This window comes from Uloborus diversus, chromosome 8 (genome assembly GCF_026930045.1).
Source record: "Uloborus diversus isolate 005 chromosome 8, Udiv.v.3.1, whole genome shotgun sequence".
NCBI lineage: Eukaryota > Metazoa > Arthropoda > Arachnida > Araneae > Uloboridae > Uloborus > Uloborus diversus.
The window spans coordinates 26,261,175-26,280,021 of record NC_072738.1 but is presented as its reverse complement, the minus strand read 5'-3'; the positions used below and the strand labels follow the sequence as shown (position 1 = coordinate 26,280,021).

At 33.9% G+C, this 18,847-nt stretch overlaps 1 protein-coding gene across 1 annotated transcript in view; it reads right to left on the bottom strand.

The window, feature by feature from the left end:
• Positions 1 to 9,637: 9,637 nt before the first annotated feature.
• The window catches only part of LOC129227740 (serine-rich adhesin for platelets-like), a 132,002-nt gene continuing 122,792 nt past the window's right edge, over positions 9,638 to 18,847 (bottom strand). Inside the window, exons 7-8 of the mRNA XM_054862344.1 lie at positions 13,293 to 13,330; positions 9,638 to 10,542 (exon numbers count right to left, since the gene is read on the bottom strand). Of these exons, the coding sequence (XP_054718319.1) occupies positions 10,487 to 10,542; positions 13,293 to 13,330 (94 nt within the window). The 3' untranslated portion in view covers positions 9,638 to 10,486. The remainder of the gene's footprint in view (positions 10,543 to 13,292; positions 13,331 to 18,847) is intronic.

The following is an 18,847-nucleotide window of genomic DNA, read 5'->3' as shown; positions in this document are numbered from 1 at the left end:
AAACCAGTAAATGAACACAAATTGGTCCAGTGAATGAACATGATAAATTGTTGATTCAAAAAGAAACTAAGTTTCCTTGAGATCTATCTATCTATCTATCTATATAACTATCTATATCTATTTATCTATCTATCTATGTACTTATCTATATATCTAGTTATCTATCTCTCTATGTGCTTATTTATATATCTACTTATCTATCTATCTATTTATATATCTTATCTATCTATCTATCAATTTATCTACTTATATATCTACTTATCTATCCATCTATAGCAATCTATCCTATCTATTTACTTATCTATATACTTATCTACTTATCTATTTATCTATCTATCTACCTGCTTTTTGACCTGTCTATCTATCTACCTGTCTCTATATCTACTATCCATCTTTATGTCAGGTCTCTCTACCTAGCTATCTATCTATCTCTATATTAGTCTCTCTATCTACCTATCTATTAACCACTACCTATCTATTTATCTATAAATAAATCTATCGATCTATCTATCTACCTACCTATTCTATCTTTATATTTATCTACCTATATATCTATTTACCTCTTATTTTTTATATATCTGATCTCTATATCTTCCTCTATCTATTTATCTGTCTATCTATACACAAACATACATACATATCTACCTATCTCTTCTCTCTCTTTGTATATATATTTCTATTTCTTTATCTCTCTATCTACCTGTCTATCTATCAAGAGAGATAAAGATATAGAAAGATAGATGTAGGTAGGTAGGTTAATATACAGATAGAGATTTAGATAGATAAAAGATAAAACTCAGTAAAAAAGGGCATTGTTTGCAAAGACAAAAATAAAGAAATTATAAAATATATAATGAAATACATAAATAAATAAGCATATAAAACTATCTGCATTACAAAAAAGTAGGAAAAGGAAAATATCTCAAAGAAACTTCAAATTTTTTTTCAAATCAAAAGAAATTTTGCCATTGTTCATTCACTGGATTTTCGCAATTTTTCGTACCCAGTGACTGAACACCTCTCCACCTGAAAATCTACGCATTCTGCATTGCCTGAAACAATTTAAATCCATAGTCTAAATATGTATACTTAATTTTTCTTTCGTAGAGTTAAAAAATAAAATTTATCAATAAAAATAATATGTATCAAAATAATTGCTAGCACGATACCAGCCATATTATTTTAAAAGAGAGAAAGAACGATTCACGGCAGTAAAAAACTTCAAATTTTTTCCATGAAAAAAAATACGTATCCAAAGTAACCAATCAGGTGTCAGATAGCTTAGAATATCAGTAAAGAACGCTTTTGTAGTGAATTTATTCAGAAAAAAAGTTTTGGAAGCTTATTTTTTTTTTAAAAAAATGACGCGCTGTTCATTTACTTGAGTAGTGTTCATTCACTGGTCGGTATACCCTACATCACTAAACTACAATAATCTGCTATGATGGAAGTATGTTCTAGCTAACGTATAAAAAAAAACCTTGGTGTTTATTAGCTCGAACAGGAAGATTAACGAGTACCAAGTCAGCATTTAAAAACAATTACGCAAAAATTATTTGATTTTTTAAAAAAAAGTTAAAGATAAATAAATGAAAATTAACTAAACAAACCATATGGGCTTTCAATAAATCTTAATATATAAAAATGGAGTTTGGTAAATTTGTTCCCTAAGATCTCAGAAACTACCCGGCAGATTTGGCTGAAACTTTCACCGTTTGTTCTTTTTGGTACTGGGGAGGTTTGTAGACTAGTTCGAAAAAGATCCGATTGTTAGTTCCTTTTTTATTCTAATACTAGCAAAAATACCCGGCGTTGCCTGGGTTAGCAATAATTATGAGAAACAATCGTTACTTGCATTTGTTTTCTGTTTTAAGTGAAAGAACTTAAAACACACCTTTTTGACGTGATTTAAAATCTAGATTCTTCTTTACTCATAAAACTAAAGTAGCAATAAGTAAAAAGAGCAAAATAGTATTCATTTAGAAACGAAAACACGAAATTTAAGCACATACAAATTTGAAGAATTTCCGAAATATGAAATTAAACTTCACATGTTTAAAAAGATTTATCAGTTAATACTTATTTTTTTTTACATAGAGTCTTACCTTCTCTGTATGTCTATTGAAGAACGAACTGTTTAAAAAAAAATGTAGCCACGCGCTCCTGATCCCCTTAAACTTGCTTTAGTTATTTTGGAAAATTTCAATTACTGTGGATTCTTGGTGAGATTTAAAATGTTGCCGAATTTGCGGGAATCGTTTTGGGATACCTTGGATAATGCTCCCCCTCCTTACTTTGTAAAACGGTATGTTACTAATTTTGGGGATATTTCGATAATTGGGAATCTGGCTATCTTTCTTCATTGACGTTAATTTTTGGCTCCAGCGCCTGAGCGAGAGGTATTTTTCTTTGCAAATCAAAACAAAGAGATCGGAAATATCTATTCACATAGGGTTACTATAAATCAGCAGGGTTACCAAAATAAAATTATTTACGCCCAAAATGCGACGACCGCGCCAGATTCCCAATTATCGAAATATCCCCCTAATTTTTGTTAAAGAGATATTGTCGCCATATGCTAAGATACTTTTGGTCACCATAAAATGGCGCTAAACAATTTCAACCGAAATGTTTCCAAAATAAGTAGTAAAATTTGGCGATGGTTTGAATTTGTGCACAAAGTCACATTAATGGAAGTTTTTATGCTGTTTATGGATTTACATAATTTAGTTGCTGGATTATTTTACAGTAAAAAATGTTTTTAAAGATTCTTTGATTGACGATATTTTGTTTACATGGTGAAAGCTGACAAACATTATTACGTAGTCTTTGACTTCAAAAACCGCGACAGTTGAAAAAACTGCCAAATGCATTCGCTACTGAAATCTTTCTGCATAAATTTTGGCGAGGTTTCTGCTGTTAGATTGGATAATGATTAAAAAATCCGATCAGCACAAATAATTAAAAAAAACATTAATACAAACATATATTAAACATATATTAAGATGTCCAAATTTTCGCATAAATGCCCCAATATGACGGTGAAAAAATACGTGCACATATTAAAATTATGTGTCCATCGAAAGCGCTTATTTTTCTGCTGAAGATGGCATCTGTTACAAAGTTCTAAGTTGTATGAAAAACGAGATATGAGCTTTTTTTTGTTCCATGTTCGAAGGCTCTCCTCAACCTAATTCATTATTTAGTGTATCATCTCAACTCTCAGTTGATAGCTAGAATTGTTGTACTGTTCAATATTTTTGCGTTTCGTGTGACTGTTCGAGGCTTTTCTCAAGTCAAATTTTAAAGTAACGTTTTTTCACAAGATTGGCTGATAATAAATGGATTTGGCTGATTTTCCATTTAAATGGAACTTTAATGAAATTATTGTTATATTTTTATTATTTGTGCGATCAGACTCATGATCCAATCTACCAGTAGAAATCTCGCCAAACTCTTTGCAAAGATTTCAGTAGCTTATGCGAATACATTTGTGCAATTTTTTCAACTGCCGCTGTTAACAAAATATCGCCATTAAAAGAATCTTTAAAACTTTTTTCAAGACGTCAAATAATCCACCATAAACTAAATTAGGCAAATCCATTAAAGAGCACAAAAACTTCCATAAATTTTTCTTTTTACACATTTTCAAACAATCGTCAAATTTTACTACTCATTTTGGAAACATTTTGGATGAAAATGTTTAGCTCCATGTTATGGTGACTAGAAGTATATCAGGATTTGGCGACAATATCTTTTTGACGAAAATTAGTAACAGACCGTTTTACAATTTTTGTTAGCCGGCCGAAGACATGGATTTTAACTGTATTAATGAAGATTTTTACTATAAATTTTAATGTAATGGAGATTTTTAGATGAGCCGTTATCGTTATTTCAGAATGGTTGATGCTGATGTTGATTTTGAGGGACTGACGTCGATATTCTAAGATGACGTTTCGAGAATTCATTAAAAAGGGAATTTTTTTAAAGCTATTATGCTAATTCTGTTGGGGTTAAAAAAGGGTGTCTTCCCAGTTTAGCCCACATTTCGTCCCCCCCCCCCGTTTTCTTATTTAATCATACCTTTTGATATATTAAAATATTAAAGGCGGGAGGGAAGTTTGAAATGTCGGCAAAACTGGGGATAAACCAAAACCAAAAACAGAATGTTGAAGTTATTTTGAAAATTTTTCTTATTCCGAAGGGAGGGGTGGGGATGACTACTTTCTTTATTCAGATACATATTTTTAGAGGGACTGTTGACGATATTTTAAAACTGAAACCCTCATTCTAACTCAAATCTGAACGTTTTTTCCACTTCATAAGTATTCAGGTTTTGAACGTTTTATGTGTTTAAAAGTATAGTAGCTTAGTCTTATTTAAAAATACTTGACACCCGTATTGTTTTTCATAATATGCAGCAATATTGAAAATTATTTTAATGCCGCCCGGATTGGTATAAATTCAACGCTGAATGGGACACTCAGATTGATTTCAACCTTGCCAAAAATGTAATTATTTTCTTACACGTTCTGTTGTTGATATTTTCAAAATTTATGGAACTCGCTTCTTCGTAATAGCTTATGCGAATACATTTGTGCAATTTTTTCAACTGTCGCTGTTTTTGAAGCCAATGTTTCTCAGCTTTCACCATGTAAACAAAATATCGCCATAAAAAGGATCTTTAAAACTTTTTTCAAGATGTAAAATAATCCACCATAAACTAAATTAGGCAAATCCATTAAAGAGCACAAAAACTTCCTTAAATTTTTCTTTTTACACATTTTCAAACAATCGCCAAACTTTACTACTCATTTTGGAAACATTTTGGATGAAAATGTTTAGCTCCATGTTATGGTGACTAGAAGTATATCAGTATTTGGCGACAATATCTTTTTGACGAAAATTAGTAACAGACCGTTTTACAATTTTTGTTAGCCGGCCGAAGACATGGATTTCAGCTGTATTAATGAAGATTTTTACTATTAATTTTAATGTAATGGAATGATAATAATATAATAATAATATAATGATAATCTATATATATATATATAAATGAATGTTGGTAAATTTGTTCCCTAAGATCTCAGAAACTTCCCGGTAGATTTGGCTGAAACTTTCACCGTTTGTTCTTTTTTGGTACTGAGGAGGTTTGTAGACCAGTTCGAAAAAAATCCGATTGATAGTTCCTTTTTTATTCTAATTTGTCCAAATTTTCGCATAAATGCCCCAATATGACGGTGAAAAAATACGTGCACATATTAAAATTATGTGTCCATCGAAAGCGCTTATTTTTCTGCTGAAGATGGCATCTGTTACAAAGTTCTAAGTTGTATGAAAAACGAGTTATTAGCTTTTTTTGTTCCATGTTCGAAAGCTTTCCTCAACCCAATTCATTATTTAGTGTATCATTTCAACTCCCAGTTCATAGTTAGAATTGTTGAATTTTTATGTGTTTCGTCTGACTGAGACTTTTCTGAAGTCAAATCTTAAAGTAACGTTTTTTCTTTTTTCCCCAAGATTGGCTGAAAATAACTAGATTTGGTTGATTATTTTCCATTTAAACGGAACTTCAGTGTAATTAATGTTTTTTTTAATTATTTGTGCTGATCGGATTTTTTAATCATTATCCAATCTAACAGCAGAAACCTCGCCAAAATTTATGCAGAAAGATTTCAGTAGCGAATGCATTTGGCAGTTTTTTCAACTGTCGCGGTTTTTGAAGTCAAAGACTACGTAATAATATTTGTCAGCTTTCACCATGTAAACAAAATATCGTCAATCAAAGAATCTTTAAAAAACATTTTTTACTGTAAAATAATCCATCAACTAAATTATGTAAATCCATAAACAGCACAAAAACTTCCATTAATGTGACTTTGTGCACAAATTCAAACCATCGCCAAATTTTACTACTTATTTTGGAAACATTTCGGTTGAAATTGTTTAGCGCCATTTTATGGTGACCAAAAGTATCTTAGCATATGGCGACAATATCTCTTTAACAAAAATTAGGGGGATATTTCGATAATTGGGAATCTGGCGCGGTCGTCTCATTTTGGGCGTAAATAATTTTATTTTGGTAACCCTGCTGATTTATAGTAACCCTATGTGAATAGATATTTCCGATCTCTTTGTTTTGATTTGCAAAGAAAAATACCTCTCGCTCAGGCGCTGGAGCCAAAAATTAACGTCAATGAAGAAAGATAGCCAGATTCCCAAGTATCGAAATATCCCCAAAATTAGTAACATACCGTTTTAACAAAGTAAGGAGGGGGGAGCATTATCCAAGGTATCCCAAAACGATTCCCGCAAATTCGGCAACATTTTAAATCTCACCAAGAATCCACAGTAATTGAAATTTTCCAAAATAACTAAAGCAAGTTTAAGGGGATCAGGAGCGCGTGGCTACATTTTTTTTTAAACAGTTCGTTCTTCAATAGACATACAGAGAAGGTAAGACTCTATGTAAAAAAAAAATAAGTATTAACTGATAAATCTTTTTAAACATGTGAAGTTTAATTTCATATTTCGGAAATTCTTCAAATTTGTATGTGCTTAAATTTCGTGTTTTCGTTTCTAAATGAATACTATTTTGCTCTTTTTACTTATTGCTACTTTAGTTTTATGAGTAAAGAAGAATCTAGATTTTAAATCACGTCAAAAAGGTGTGTTTTAAGTTCTTTCACTTAAAACAGAAAACAAATGCAAGTAACGATTTTTTCTCATAATTATTGCTAACCCAGGCAACGCCGGGTATTTTTGCTAGTAAATAAATAAATAAACTGTTATACTATTTTTATGCAACACAGTTATTCGTAACTCCAACAAACTATAGGGGGCCCTGCAGCCACCGTCTAATGAAGGATGAAAAAGGTAAAACAAACGCATGCCGTAGCGTAGAAAATGCAAATAGGCCTAGTAATTTTTGTTTGTGTATATGATTTTTTTGTTTTATTCCTTTTAAATTATTTTTTAAAGTCTTGTGGATATTCTGGTCCATGTAGAAAGAAATGAGAATTCAAGAAGTATTATACTAAACGTCAAAAATTAATGCAAATTACGTAGTTTGTAGTTCGAAGCAGCCATTTCCACGATGTTGAATTCGATATTTATGAATTCTTGATGGAACTACATTTTCGTTGTGGCCAAAAACTGACAAGAATTACATTTAATGCTAGATAGTTTAATTACATGACATTACGATTGATCATCAAAAGAGGTAGATAATATTTATTTGTCTTGTTTGGCTAACGCTAATTGTTTTACATACATTTGTAGCTGAGTCATTTCTCAAATTGCCGAATCGGTGAATTTTAATTTTTTCTGTTTCGTACTTTTCTAATTTCTGAATTATGATTGAATTCGGTCACGCTATGCAAATCATCAATAAAATTCTCATGGATATATGGTGGTAGTTTTCTTTTTAATTGAAATTCCACTATTTCGTTAAACTTATCGAATTCTGTACTCTTTCTACCATTTTAATTCACTCATCATAAAAAAATAAAAACGGTATAACTGACATGGAAAATCTCGCCAAGGGTTTTGCTCGCACGATACTAAAACTATAAACCTAAACCAACATAACGTTATCCTCTTTAAAAAAAAATGCTTCGAACAGACGAGCATATTCGTTGTTAATATAATGCAAATACGAAGCTTGTTAATACAGAGTTTCCTTGTGTTTACGCTTTTGCCATTTACGACAATCAACTCATTTTTTAGAGGGAAATAATGAAATCTAGCATTATCTTTAAAAGCTCGAGTAAATCATTAAGGGACGAAACAATTTCTGTTGCTATGTATACCAATAGACACACGTGGAACGCAATGTTTTACCTTTCTCTGTAATTTTGTAAATCACCGTAAGGTAGCGTATTCGAGCGCTTGAGTTGTGAAGTATTATGTAAATCACTTTTTATTCTTGCATTCCAGATTGTGAAGAAGGTGGAGTAAACAAAATGGCAAGCGGTACGTGAAAAAAAAAGGTTTCGCAGACTGTATATTGATGCTGATAAATAAAATAACTACGGAGTAGAAAGAAGGAGATTAATGTCCTACGGGTTCGCTGTATAGAAGTGGCAACGGTTTTTCACCGGTGCGAACAGCACCGCAGCAAAAAAGGCCCCCTACTTTCTGCATCTTGTACTGTTTCGTATGATGTTTTTCAAAGTTATAATAATGTAAAAATCACCTGTATTGTAGTAAAAAACATCATTATTCCCTTGAGATAAAAAAGTATTAGATCCAAATCAATCTTCCAAAGATATTTCAGGTGTAACTCGTTTTAATTTTCTAAAAACTTATTTTTGTCTATTATATCTTGGCCGGTTTTTTGGGATAGTTTTGGGGTTTTCTGTTGAAATGAATCAAGTTTTCGATACTCACAATTTACTCTTATTGTACTTTTTTTAATGAATGAGGTTTCTGGATGGGTTTTTTTTTCGATTTTGTTGTCGAAAATAATGCAATAATGATAAAAATAATGATAACAATTATGTCTAAGCAGTGAGTGAACACATGAAAAAAATTATTATGATCAATATCAGCTTGAAGTTAAGTAAATAGAACATTACTGTTTATTTTTATCTGTTAAAAGTCGTGAAAGCAAAAAATAATTTGTCTTTAACTAGTTTTCGAAATTTACAATTAATTATGAAAAAGGATTTACGTAATTAATTCTACCGCATTCTCAATCCTTCAATTATTTACGGGAATAGAAAAATTCCAAATCGTAATAAATAAACCAAACTGATCGCAACCGAATTCGGCTTCAATCTGATTACTGCCCGTCCAGATTGACTAAGCTACCAATAAGAATAAACCAAGACTCTGGATTCCGTGACTCTGCAAGAATTGCAAGTAAGTGAGATGCTTAGTACTTACTTTCAATTCTGTCTTAGCATTGGCAATAACGCTTTCTTCTTAAATCAGGAAGGTGACCGGCAATTATTCTAAACCAACTTAAGTTTTCTTGAAAAGTTCAAGAGACACGACCGGCATTAACCAGGAAGATTTCTGAATTCTTCAAAAAGATTCCTGTTCAATTTTTAGGAGGGAGATTGAAATTTAGCGGAAAACGTTCTTGGTTTTGGCAAGGCATGTTACTGGTTCAAACTGGGTACATTAGCTGCTCATTATCTTCCAGAAACGTTTCTGAATTACTTTTACAGTGTACAATAGATGATTAAAATGTAAATGAAAAATTTGCTGTTACTGCCCTTTACCTGCCCACAGCCTGGCCTGATTACGGAATATGCTAACAGGACTGGGGCCTAAGGCTCCAACTTTTTTTAGGAAATCTCCGAATTGCTTGATATGCTTTAGCCAATGGCAAAAATTGTAACGCTGTAGCCAATGGCGAAAATTGTAATCCCCTGGTTTGAAAACAGGGGACCTCGAAAAACTGTTTGGCCTAGAGTCTTTTAATATCTTTATCGGGCCCTGCACATGGCAGCATTTTCGCTTCTGGCAACCGGAGTGAATCGTTGGAATTTGAAGAGCATGACGAAGTGAAAAATAAAACAAAACAGATTTCCATTGACTGCATAATCAGTTAGTTTGGATTCAAACATGTTCTAAAGTGAGTAACTCAGTGTATTCTGAATCATAAGAACTATTTATAAATCTATTACATTTTATTAAAAAAAAGTCTACATAAATTTTACTTGATGCAACATTACAATGACTGTAAGTCAGAAATTGTTATCCATGATATGATAACCGTAAAGTGATGAAGTCAGTACGTTAAATGCAAAGCTGAAACACGTAAACACTTTCACCAGTCCCAACTACAATAATGCTGATTTCACACACATTGCGACGGTGGCGAGATAACGGCGACGTAATCAACTGTTACTGTAAGCAGTGCGCATACGACAAAGATATATCAACATGCAATTGAACAGAAAGCCCAGTTGTCACATCCAGAAATCACAGATTTGTTCGTTTTAGAGCTTATACGTCTGAGTCTGGGCGAGAGAATAAACCGGACGGGAAGCAGACGATTCCCATTGAAGCTGAGAGTGCCAACAAACTGGTAAATAAAGTAAATTTATCCAACCAGCGAGTGTCCGTAGCATGGTGCGGTTCGACTCGTCAATTACAGAAGTTTAAAATAACGTCAAAGAGAACTCAACCAATCATAATCCTTTGACTGAAAGTAATATTTAATGATAGTACGAATGATAGCCAATGAGTAAGTAGGAAGGCGAGGGCGTATTAAGTTAGTTATGACTAATGAAGTATGAAGAACCAAAAACGCCCAATGACGTATGCAGAAAATCGACAAAGATTCCATTGCTGTAGCAATTAGTGTGAAAACAGCATAGGGGAAGGGCTTTGCTTCTTTTCATTCTCGAGAATTTTCAGCTCTTCTTCTAAAAACGCGAAATTCCAGGGAAACTTATGGTGACAATAGTCATGTACGCAACTGCGGCACTACTGTCAGCTGTAAACCAGTGCGTGGTCACACGTCTCTATGTTATGCGAAACTGCAATTGCTTCCACTGTTAATGCTTGAAGAATCTTCACCTAAAACTTAAAGAAAGAAGAGAAAACATTAGATTTTTACATTACACATACGCAATGAGTCTTCATTTTTTTCTATATTTGAAATATTAAGAGAAAACAATAGTGGGGAAGGAACTGAGTTGTTACTGAATATACAATCTCAATAGCGATTGATTCGTCAGGCACATACATAACAAGGATTCACTATCATTTTCGGGACGCATTGAAAGCAGGGCTGTGGAGTCGGACTAATTTTTGGAAAAAGGAGTCGGAGTTGGAAGTCGAGGGTTTAAAAGTTCAAGAGTCAGAGTCGGTCATTTTCCACCAAAGTCCGCAACTCTGCCATGCTTGCGGAGTCAGAGTCGGAGTCGAAGGCTCTAAAATTCCCGGAGTCGGAGTCGGTCATTTTTCCTCCGACTCCGCAGCCCTGATTGAAAGTACAAATGCGACTGCTACATGGATGTCTACGTGGTGATCTCTCGTCGTTGCTTGCAACATATTTATTAAGAAAATCTCTGAAATACCGATTTTTGTGAACATAAACAATACACACAACTAACCGTCTAAAAATATTCACACAAAGACAATTTTAGTACACATACAGACCGGATCAATAACGTACCCAAATATTTTCTGGACTGTAGAAACAGTTCTTACTTTAATAAGAGCAATGGTGAGTTTTATTGTTTTCGAATTGGAACAATCCAATTTTAATTGAGTAAATGCAACAAAAGCGTAACATACGTGTACACTCTGTCCAAAAAAAAAAAGAGACACCCAGAAGTAATTGCGCCACATTCACGAAACTCAGCATTAATATACGCGAGTAAGAGGTAGGCAAATAATTTAAATTTTGACGCCGATTCGACAAAGGGAAGTGCGCTATGCGCAGATGAGATGCGCAGCTGGGCAAGATTAAAAGCATGATTTCTCTTACCATAGGGTAATTCCAACGGATCCGTCGACTTGCATGTATAGTATTGTTCATTCTCTGAGACGGCAGTACGAACAGTTGTAGAAATTTGCCATGGTTTAGACCTCAGAGAAGCAGGTCGATTGAACAGGCTTTTTGAACCGCCACTTTTGTCGGAATGATATGGTACAGTCTGACCACGGATTTGTGGAAAGGCAGATTTCCGGCTCACAGGCGGAAGTAGATGCGTCTATTAGTTTTCAGGGGTGCCAGCTTTTGTAAGCCTCTAAATTAAGCAGAATCACATTCAAATGAACGGAACACGCACATGGATTTTTTTTCCTCCTCATTCAGATAGACTCGTCTTATCTGGACGGTCTCCAATTCCAAACTAGAGTAGCTCGGTGTTAGCGATGTATAGAAGGTGAGCGATGTGTCCGTGGGGGGTTTTGTTCCCCTAATCTTTGTGATGGTAACCCAGTGCTTTACCGCTGAGCCAAAAGGACTTCAACACTCCGGAGCTAAGTTGGGTTACTTGCTCTGTGATTGTACGCTACATAGTTCACCTTAAGTGCTAGGGGAAGTCACTCCCAGCAGTATTGCATTCAAATCGTTAGCTCACTTTATGGAAACAATAAAAGAGTTACCGATTCCGATATATATTTTCCAATGCAACCTTTTTTTTTTTCTTGTTTGAAGCTCTTGACATGAATTTCGACTCAAGTACCTTTTGTGAAAAGTCACTTACAACGAAATAACAGTGGCATTTTGCTGTCGCATTCAAAGTTGCTAAGCTCACTTAACTAATTGTTTCACAAAAACAAATTAATAAGGTCATAGCCTCCACCAAAACTTTTAGAGATCGATCACTCCTCCGATCACTTGCTCACTCCTCCGACTTGCACAATCCAATTTTTCGAATGATTTAACGAATGTTTTAAATTCTAAGGAAAAACCGAAACGTAGCGGGTTATTTCCTGGCAATGCTTCGGGATTTAACGTAATTACACCAATTTCCTGAGAAAAACAAGTACGTTTGTGAAAAGTTTCCTAAACTGCATGAGTGCAGACTTCTCTTCGCTGTGAAAAACATTTTTAACTACCATGCAGACATACTCACTTTGTGTTTTGAGTTTTTCGCTTTCAACTCACTTACGGCACATCTCGACCGATTGAGCAGGACAAATTGCAATCATTGGATATTTCAGCTTCGGAAGAATTGCTATCAAAAAAGCTACTCGTTATTCGGTTACGATTCTGCTTTAGTTTCAGTCATATTTACGTTAGAAGCTTTCCTGGTAAATCAGTCAAGTGTCAAGCTACAGGGTGTTCCAAAAATGACTGACACATTTGAAAAATCAATAAAAACTAAACGGGCAGCGATAGAAATATACAGATTGTTGCATTATGCGTGAAACAGAAAATTTTGAAACAGACGAACTAAACATTAGTTACAATGTTCCTCAACAGATGGCGCTGGCGGTAGTTTTAAAGGTATGAGAGAAAACGCAGTCTGTAAGATTACCAAATGACCGGTATATTTGAAAAAATTCTTGCATGATATGTTACAGACAGAAATTGGGCTCATTAGCAGTCCATTATTTTGAAGGAACGTTTCTGCATTGTGTTTTACAATGTATTCACATAAATCATTTCACAAGTCTGAACTAACACTTATACATCGTTCTATAACTTATCATGTTCGATTCACTTCCTCGAGAGTTTTTGCGGAAGCTTTTGACTATTTACTGTGGAAGAGAAAAATCAGTTGCGTTGAGCAGTATTTGTATTAACATACTAAAAATGCTGTATAAAAAATAAAAACCTTTAATTTTTTATCATGAAAGAGAAGAATGAATATTACCATTTGCAAAAAGCCGCATTCTTTTTCTTTCTCTGTACCTGCAAAATGGAATATAATTAATAGTAACACAATAGCAATTTCAAGAAGTAAAAGTCAGTAAGTTCAGTGGGAGTAAAAGGGTACAAAAGGTAAATGGCAACAAACTCTATTGTTGCACTTGTGAGGATTTTTGAAACTAAACTGCTGGTGAGTGAAGACTGAGCTAAAGTTAGTTGGGGTAAATGGCAACAAACTCTGTTGCCATACTTGTGGGGACTTTTGTAACTAAAGTGTCGGTGAGTGAAAATCGGGTGACTTATAGGTCAGTTAAGGTGAAAGGAAACATGGGGTAAACGGCAAGAAACTCTATTGTCACAGTTGTGGGGATTTTTGAAACTAAACTGTAGGAGAGTGAAGACTTGGTGGCATATAGGGTCAGTTGGGGTAAAAGAAAACATGGGTTAAATGGCAACAAACTCTGTTGCCACACTAGTGGGGATTTTTGAAACTAGACTGTTAATGAGTGAAGATTGGGTGACATATAGGGTCAGTTGGGATAACATGAAACATGGGGTCATGGGGTAAATTGCAACAAACGCTAATGCTACAATTGTGGGGATTTTCGAAACTAATTTGTTGGTGAGTGAATTGTGTGTCACCATTGTTACGGATATTAGAAATCGCAGATAAACCGCAAGAAGGATAAAATGAGGGACAGATATGGTAAAAATTGTCCTTCCTCCTTTCTGTATTGATGAATACTGCCGTGTGCAGGTAAAGGGCAGTAACTGCAAATTTTTCATTTTTCATTTTTTTGCATTTTTGTCACCTATTGTACGTTATCTTTATTGTACAAGCTCGCTTATTCGGTTTCCTCTGAGAAAAAGGCGCGAAAAAAACGTCTAATTCCAAGATTTCCCTATGGTTAACATTGAATCCCCCCACACATTTCTTGTAATATCTCGAAAACTCATTTCTGCAGATACTGCCGTTTACCTGCACACGGCAGAATAATACTTTCAATAAACAATAAAAATCTATAAAGTAGAGTAAAAATGTTTTGTATGTCTGCGCAACAGAACTTAACATTATTAAAGAACAAGTTTGTGCGATGAAAACAGCACAAAAACTAAGTAAATAAATAGAAAAATGACAAAGGAGTTTAAATTTACAATTTTACGACAATAAAATAGGTATTAGTATTTGCTTTTCGCTGCGAAAATATGTTTCCGTTAGTCGATTGACTAGCGGATAATCAAAGGTTTTCTGCAGTTCTTTTTCTTTGTGCAAGAGTTCCGAAGAGTGTAAAATGTTAATTTGTAAGAATTTTTCGGGATACAGTCAAATCTGGATTTACGCGAAGGATACGTTTCACGTCCCATCGCGTAAGTTGAAACTTCCCGTTGTGGAAATGGTATGTACTACACGAATTTTACGCACAGACAGAAAATACTGATCCAAAAGGATGTCAGTCACATTATGGTATTTTTACAGAAAAGACGAAAACCTTTTTTCTAGCGCATGCAAAGGATGGGACGTGCGCTCTTTTAACATTGGTAAAAAATTGAAAAAGATTTCTTTTAAAAATTACGTTCACATGGCTCGATGCGGAATAGGCACATGCAAAGCACTAATAAACGGAAATTCGTAATTTTTGGACTTACGTCAATCTTCCTCTGAGGTACAGATATTAGTTTCTTCCATAAAAAGCACATTTTTTACTGCACTTTTAAAAAGCCGCATTATTCAACATAAAGTGCTGTTACAATGCACCAAAACAATGATCAATAGCAGAGAAAGACATGAAATAAAATAGTACGGTTTGTACAGTATGCAGTAATAAATTATATTACGACAGTAGATACAATACAGTAGGTACAGTCATAGAAAAAAAAAACGAAACACTCGATCTTATTCAAAGACTATTGATACTAGAGACACGTGTAAGGTGTCATTGTTTCAGGAATAAAAAGTTCTACATAATTATGGTAAAAAATTGTTCTTAAGGGGTCGTCTTCATATTAAAACGAGCATCAACTTCAAATTTTTCAGTGAGAACCCCCTTTTTTTATCACATATTTGTAATCAGCATCTTTTTTTAACTTTGTATACTAAGTTTTGTTTAATTCGATCCAGCCGTTACTTCAGAATCGAGTTTTGAAAAATTCCTCTCGTAATGTTAAAACGTATTTTGATCCTTTTACTCATAACACAAAAACTAGATTAGGCACGGCAAAGATTGTTTTTTTTTGTATCAAAATATGAATCGACCCAATAATAAAAACATCATTTATAACGCCCAAAATGTAATTTTAGTTTTTTTATGAATTATTTTAATATTTTTTGAAAAAAATATGATCTGAAACCATATTAAATTTTAACAGAAAAACAATCTAGAAGAGCTTTTATGAGGGAATCCAAAATTTGAGCTCAAAATATTCAGTAGTTTTTGCGCTATGCTTAAAAATTCCTTTTTTCCAACTTTAGGGGACCGTATACTTTTTTAAAACAGAAATTATGAAAGTTGGTTTCTTCGTAAAAAAAAGAAAAAAATTGTTCAACAAACTAAGCAAACCAATTATAACGTGGTTTTTCTACATTAGAGTTACGCCTATGAATTTTTTAAATGCATAAATTTATTCGCTGTCTCTGCAGAAGAACAACACAATATTGCTACCGTCAGTTTTTTGTGGATATCGTTCAGACGTCAATGTGTAGATAATGCGAAACACTACTTCATTCTCTAATAAAAGAATATTTTATAGAACTTTTTAAATCAAAAGCTATACTTTAAATACTTCTGGATTTTTTTTTATTTATTTATTTATTTATTTATTTTTTATTTTTTATTTTTTCTGCGTTTAACCATTGCCTTTTGTAAAACAATAACTCAAATTATATATATATATATATATATATATATATATATATATATATATATATATATATATATATATATATATATATATATATATATATATATATATATATATATATATATATATATATATATATATATATATATATATAAATTTGAATTTTTGGCATCTTGAATTCAAATAATGTTTTTCGCAATCACGAGCCGTGTATGTGTATGTATGCGCGTGTGTGTTTGTGTAAGCGCATGTGTGTGCGTGTTGTGTATGCAGTGCTGTGTGTGTACGCGCGTGTGCGTGTAGGCGTTCGTGTGTGTGTGTGTGTACGCGCGTGTGCGTGTAGGCGTTCGTATGTGTGTGTACGCGCGTGTGTGTAGGCGTTCGTGTGTGTGTGTGTGTATGTAGGCATGAGTGTTTGTGTCTGTGCAGGCATGAGTGTGTGTATGTGTGTGTGTAGGAGTGCGTGTATGTGTGTGTGTAGGAGCGCGTGTATGTGTGTGTGTAGGAGTGCGTGTATGTGTGTGTGTAGGAGCGCGTGTATGTGTGTGTGTAGGATATTGACGCGACCTGGAGACGGTTTTCGCCAGAGGAGCAGCATCGTGAGGCGGCCGGCCGACGATGGTGCTGCGGAGGGTGCTGGTGGGAAAATAAAATGATATCACATTAAAACAGTCAAATGAAAGCAATAAGCAATCGTGATTGCTCAAAAAAATTAACATGCACAAATTTTTCACAGAAACATACAACAAAACCCCAGTGTCTTGCCAGTCATGTTGCAATAGAGTGTAGAATTAGTGGCTCTTCCCGGTGATAATTGCTAAAAGGAAAAATTATTGCCTTGTCTAATTCGGGAAAAAGTACTCGAAAAATAGCCGACAGTGTGAAGTTTCTCCTTTAACAGTATCCAAATGGGTCAAAAAGTAATAATTGCTCTTAGATAAGTTTACTGGTTTTTAGGAATTAATTTTTTTTGTATAGAGTTTGAATAATTTTCAATGTGTTAGGATCTAGGAGAGGAAATCTCAATCGCATTAGTGGGCCGCGTACTTTGAGCTGAATTTGCACAAAAGTAGTAGTTGTGGCTAATTGTGAACTTATTTTTTTTTTTTTTTTTGACGTCGTCAAAGATTTAACAAAACATTAATTTGCGTGTTAGATTAAGTTGAGTTTTTGTCTATTCTTAATTATAATTTAAATACTATTTTTCTATTTACTTTCTCGGTCATTGGCGTGCATTTCACATTAAAATAATTCTCGCAAGACAATGATAAAATTTCAAAATATTTTCTTCTCTTCTGAACAACATGGAAAAATATCGTCAAAGAAAGTGAAAAAAAAATATTGTTATCAACTAATGGGTGCCTATTTTATTAAATGTATCTTTTTCAGAATCCAATATCTGGATATTCGGCTCCAACTTTCTGACACTGGAACTAATTCTACTTCCTGTTCTTATTCTTTGAACACACAACGGGCCACATGGACCAACGTCGCGGGCTGAATGCGGCCCGCGTCTTGACTGCGAACTGGTTTTCCCATTCCATAGCTGCTGTGAGTCCTTATATTGAACACAACATCCCTGAACTAGATTTAACCGAACAGTGAAGCAGGTGTCATGTCATTGAAGCCGAGAGTGCCTAAAAACTGGTGGATGAAGAAAATTTATCTCACCAGTGAGATGCCGTAAACATACAGCAGATAAATTTACTTTGCCTACCAGTTTATTCACACTCTCAGCTTCAATAAGATGACTTCCGCATCCCTCACGCTTAGTTCCGATTCCAGTCTGCGAAATATGCAGTGAGGACGAAATCGTAGCCTCTGGATAGTTCAACCCGCCTGTCGGGTATGCTGCCTATAGTATTGCTATAGGTGCGCCAGCCTGATGCTGTAGACAATGCTAGTGTGCAGGTATATAGTGCGCGAAACAATATCAAATAAAGCTAAGTTTTGTTTGTAATGTTACAAAATCGGAGAAATGACAAGAAGTCAGATTTCGGTTCACCTTGGTTAAAATTAAAATGACTTTTTTTTTTTTTTTTTTTAAATTACGGGTCGAACCATCTCGAATCTCGTTGCTAGAAACAGCATTGGGAAATTACTTTCCTAAATTGGTTTTAAGAGATGTTACATGTTTAACTAAAACCGCCGATTGTGTTATGTCTTTTTAATAATACCACGCATTATGATCTTTCGCATAAATTAGGATTTAAAACAAATTCTCTTTTTTTGATTACAAAAAAGCCTCTAGAACAATTACTGTGTTTGTCCACTGGGTTAATTCAAATAACCAAATTTTTCCCAAATAAAGTTCGAGTATAAAGGGTTTGCTCATTAACGGGTATTTATATTCTCCTGTTTCTGCTTTATTTTTTAGATTGATACTTCGTTCATTTTATGTATTTAGAGCAAGTTTTCACGGAATAAATGGACCTTGCTTCGGTCGAATCTCCAATCTATTTAATGCTGCGTCTTCCCACGTTGTGCGGTATATTTTTTATATTTTTGTGTTCGATGGCTCAAACTTCTGCCGATGTTCTGCGAAATTAAAAACGCGCAATTCCATTTTACAATCAAAGACTTTTTATTCATTCCAAAATAAATCTGTAACATAGGTGCAACGTTTATCAAACATATTCACATCATGTTTCTAGGTATAAGGTTGAATATTTACATTTCTATGAGGCTTGAATGATTATA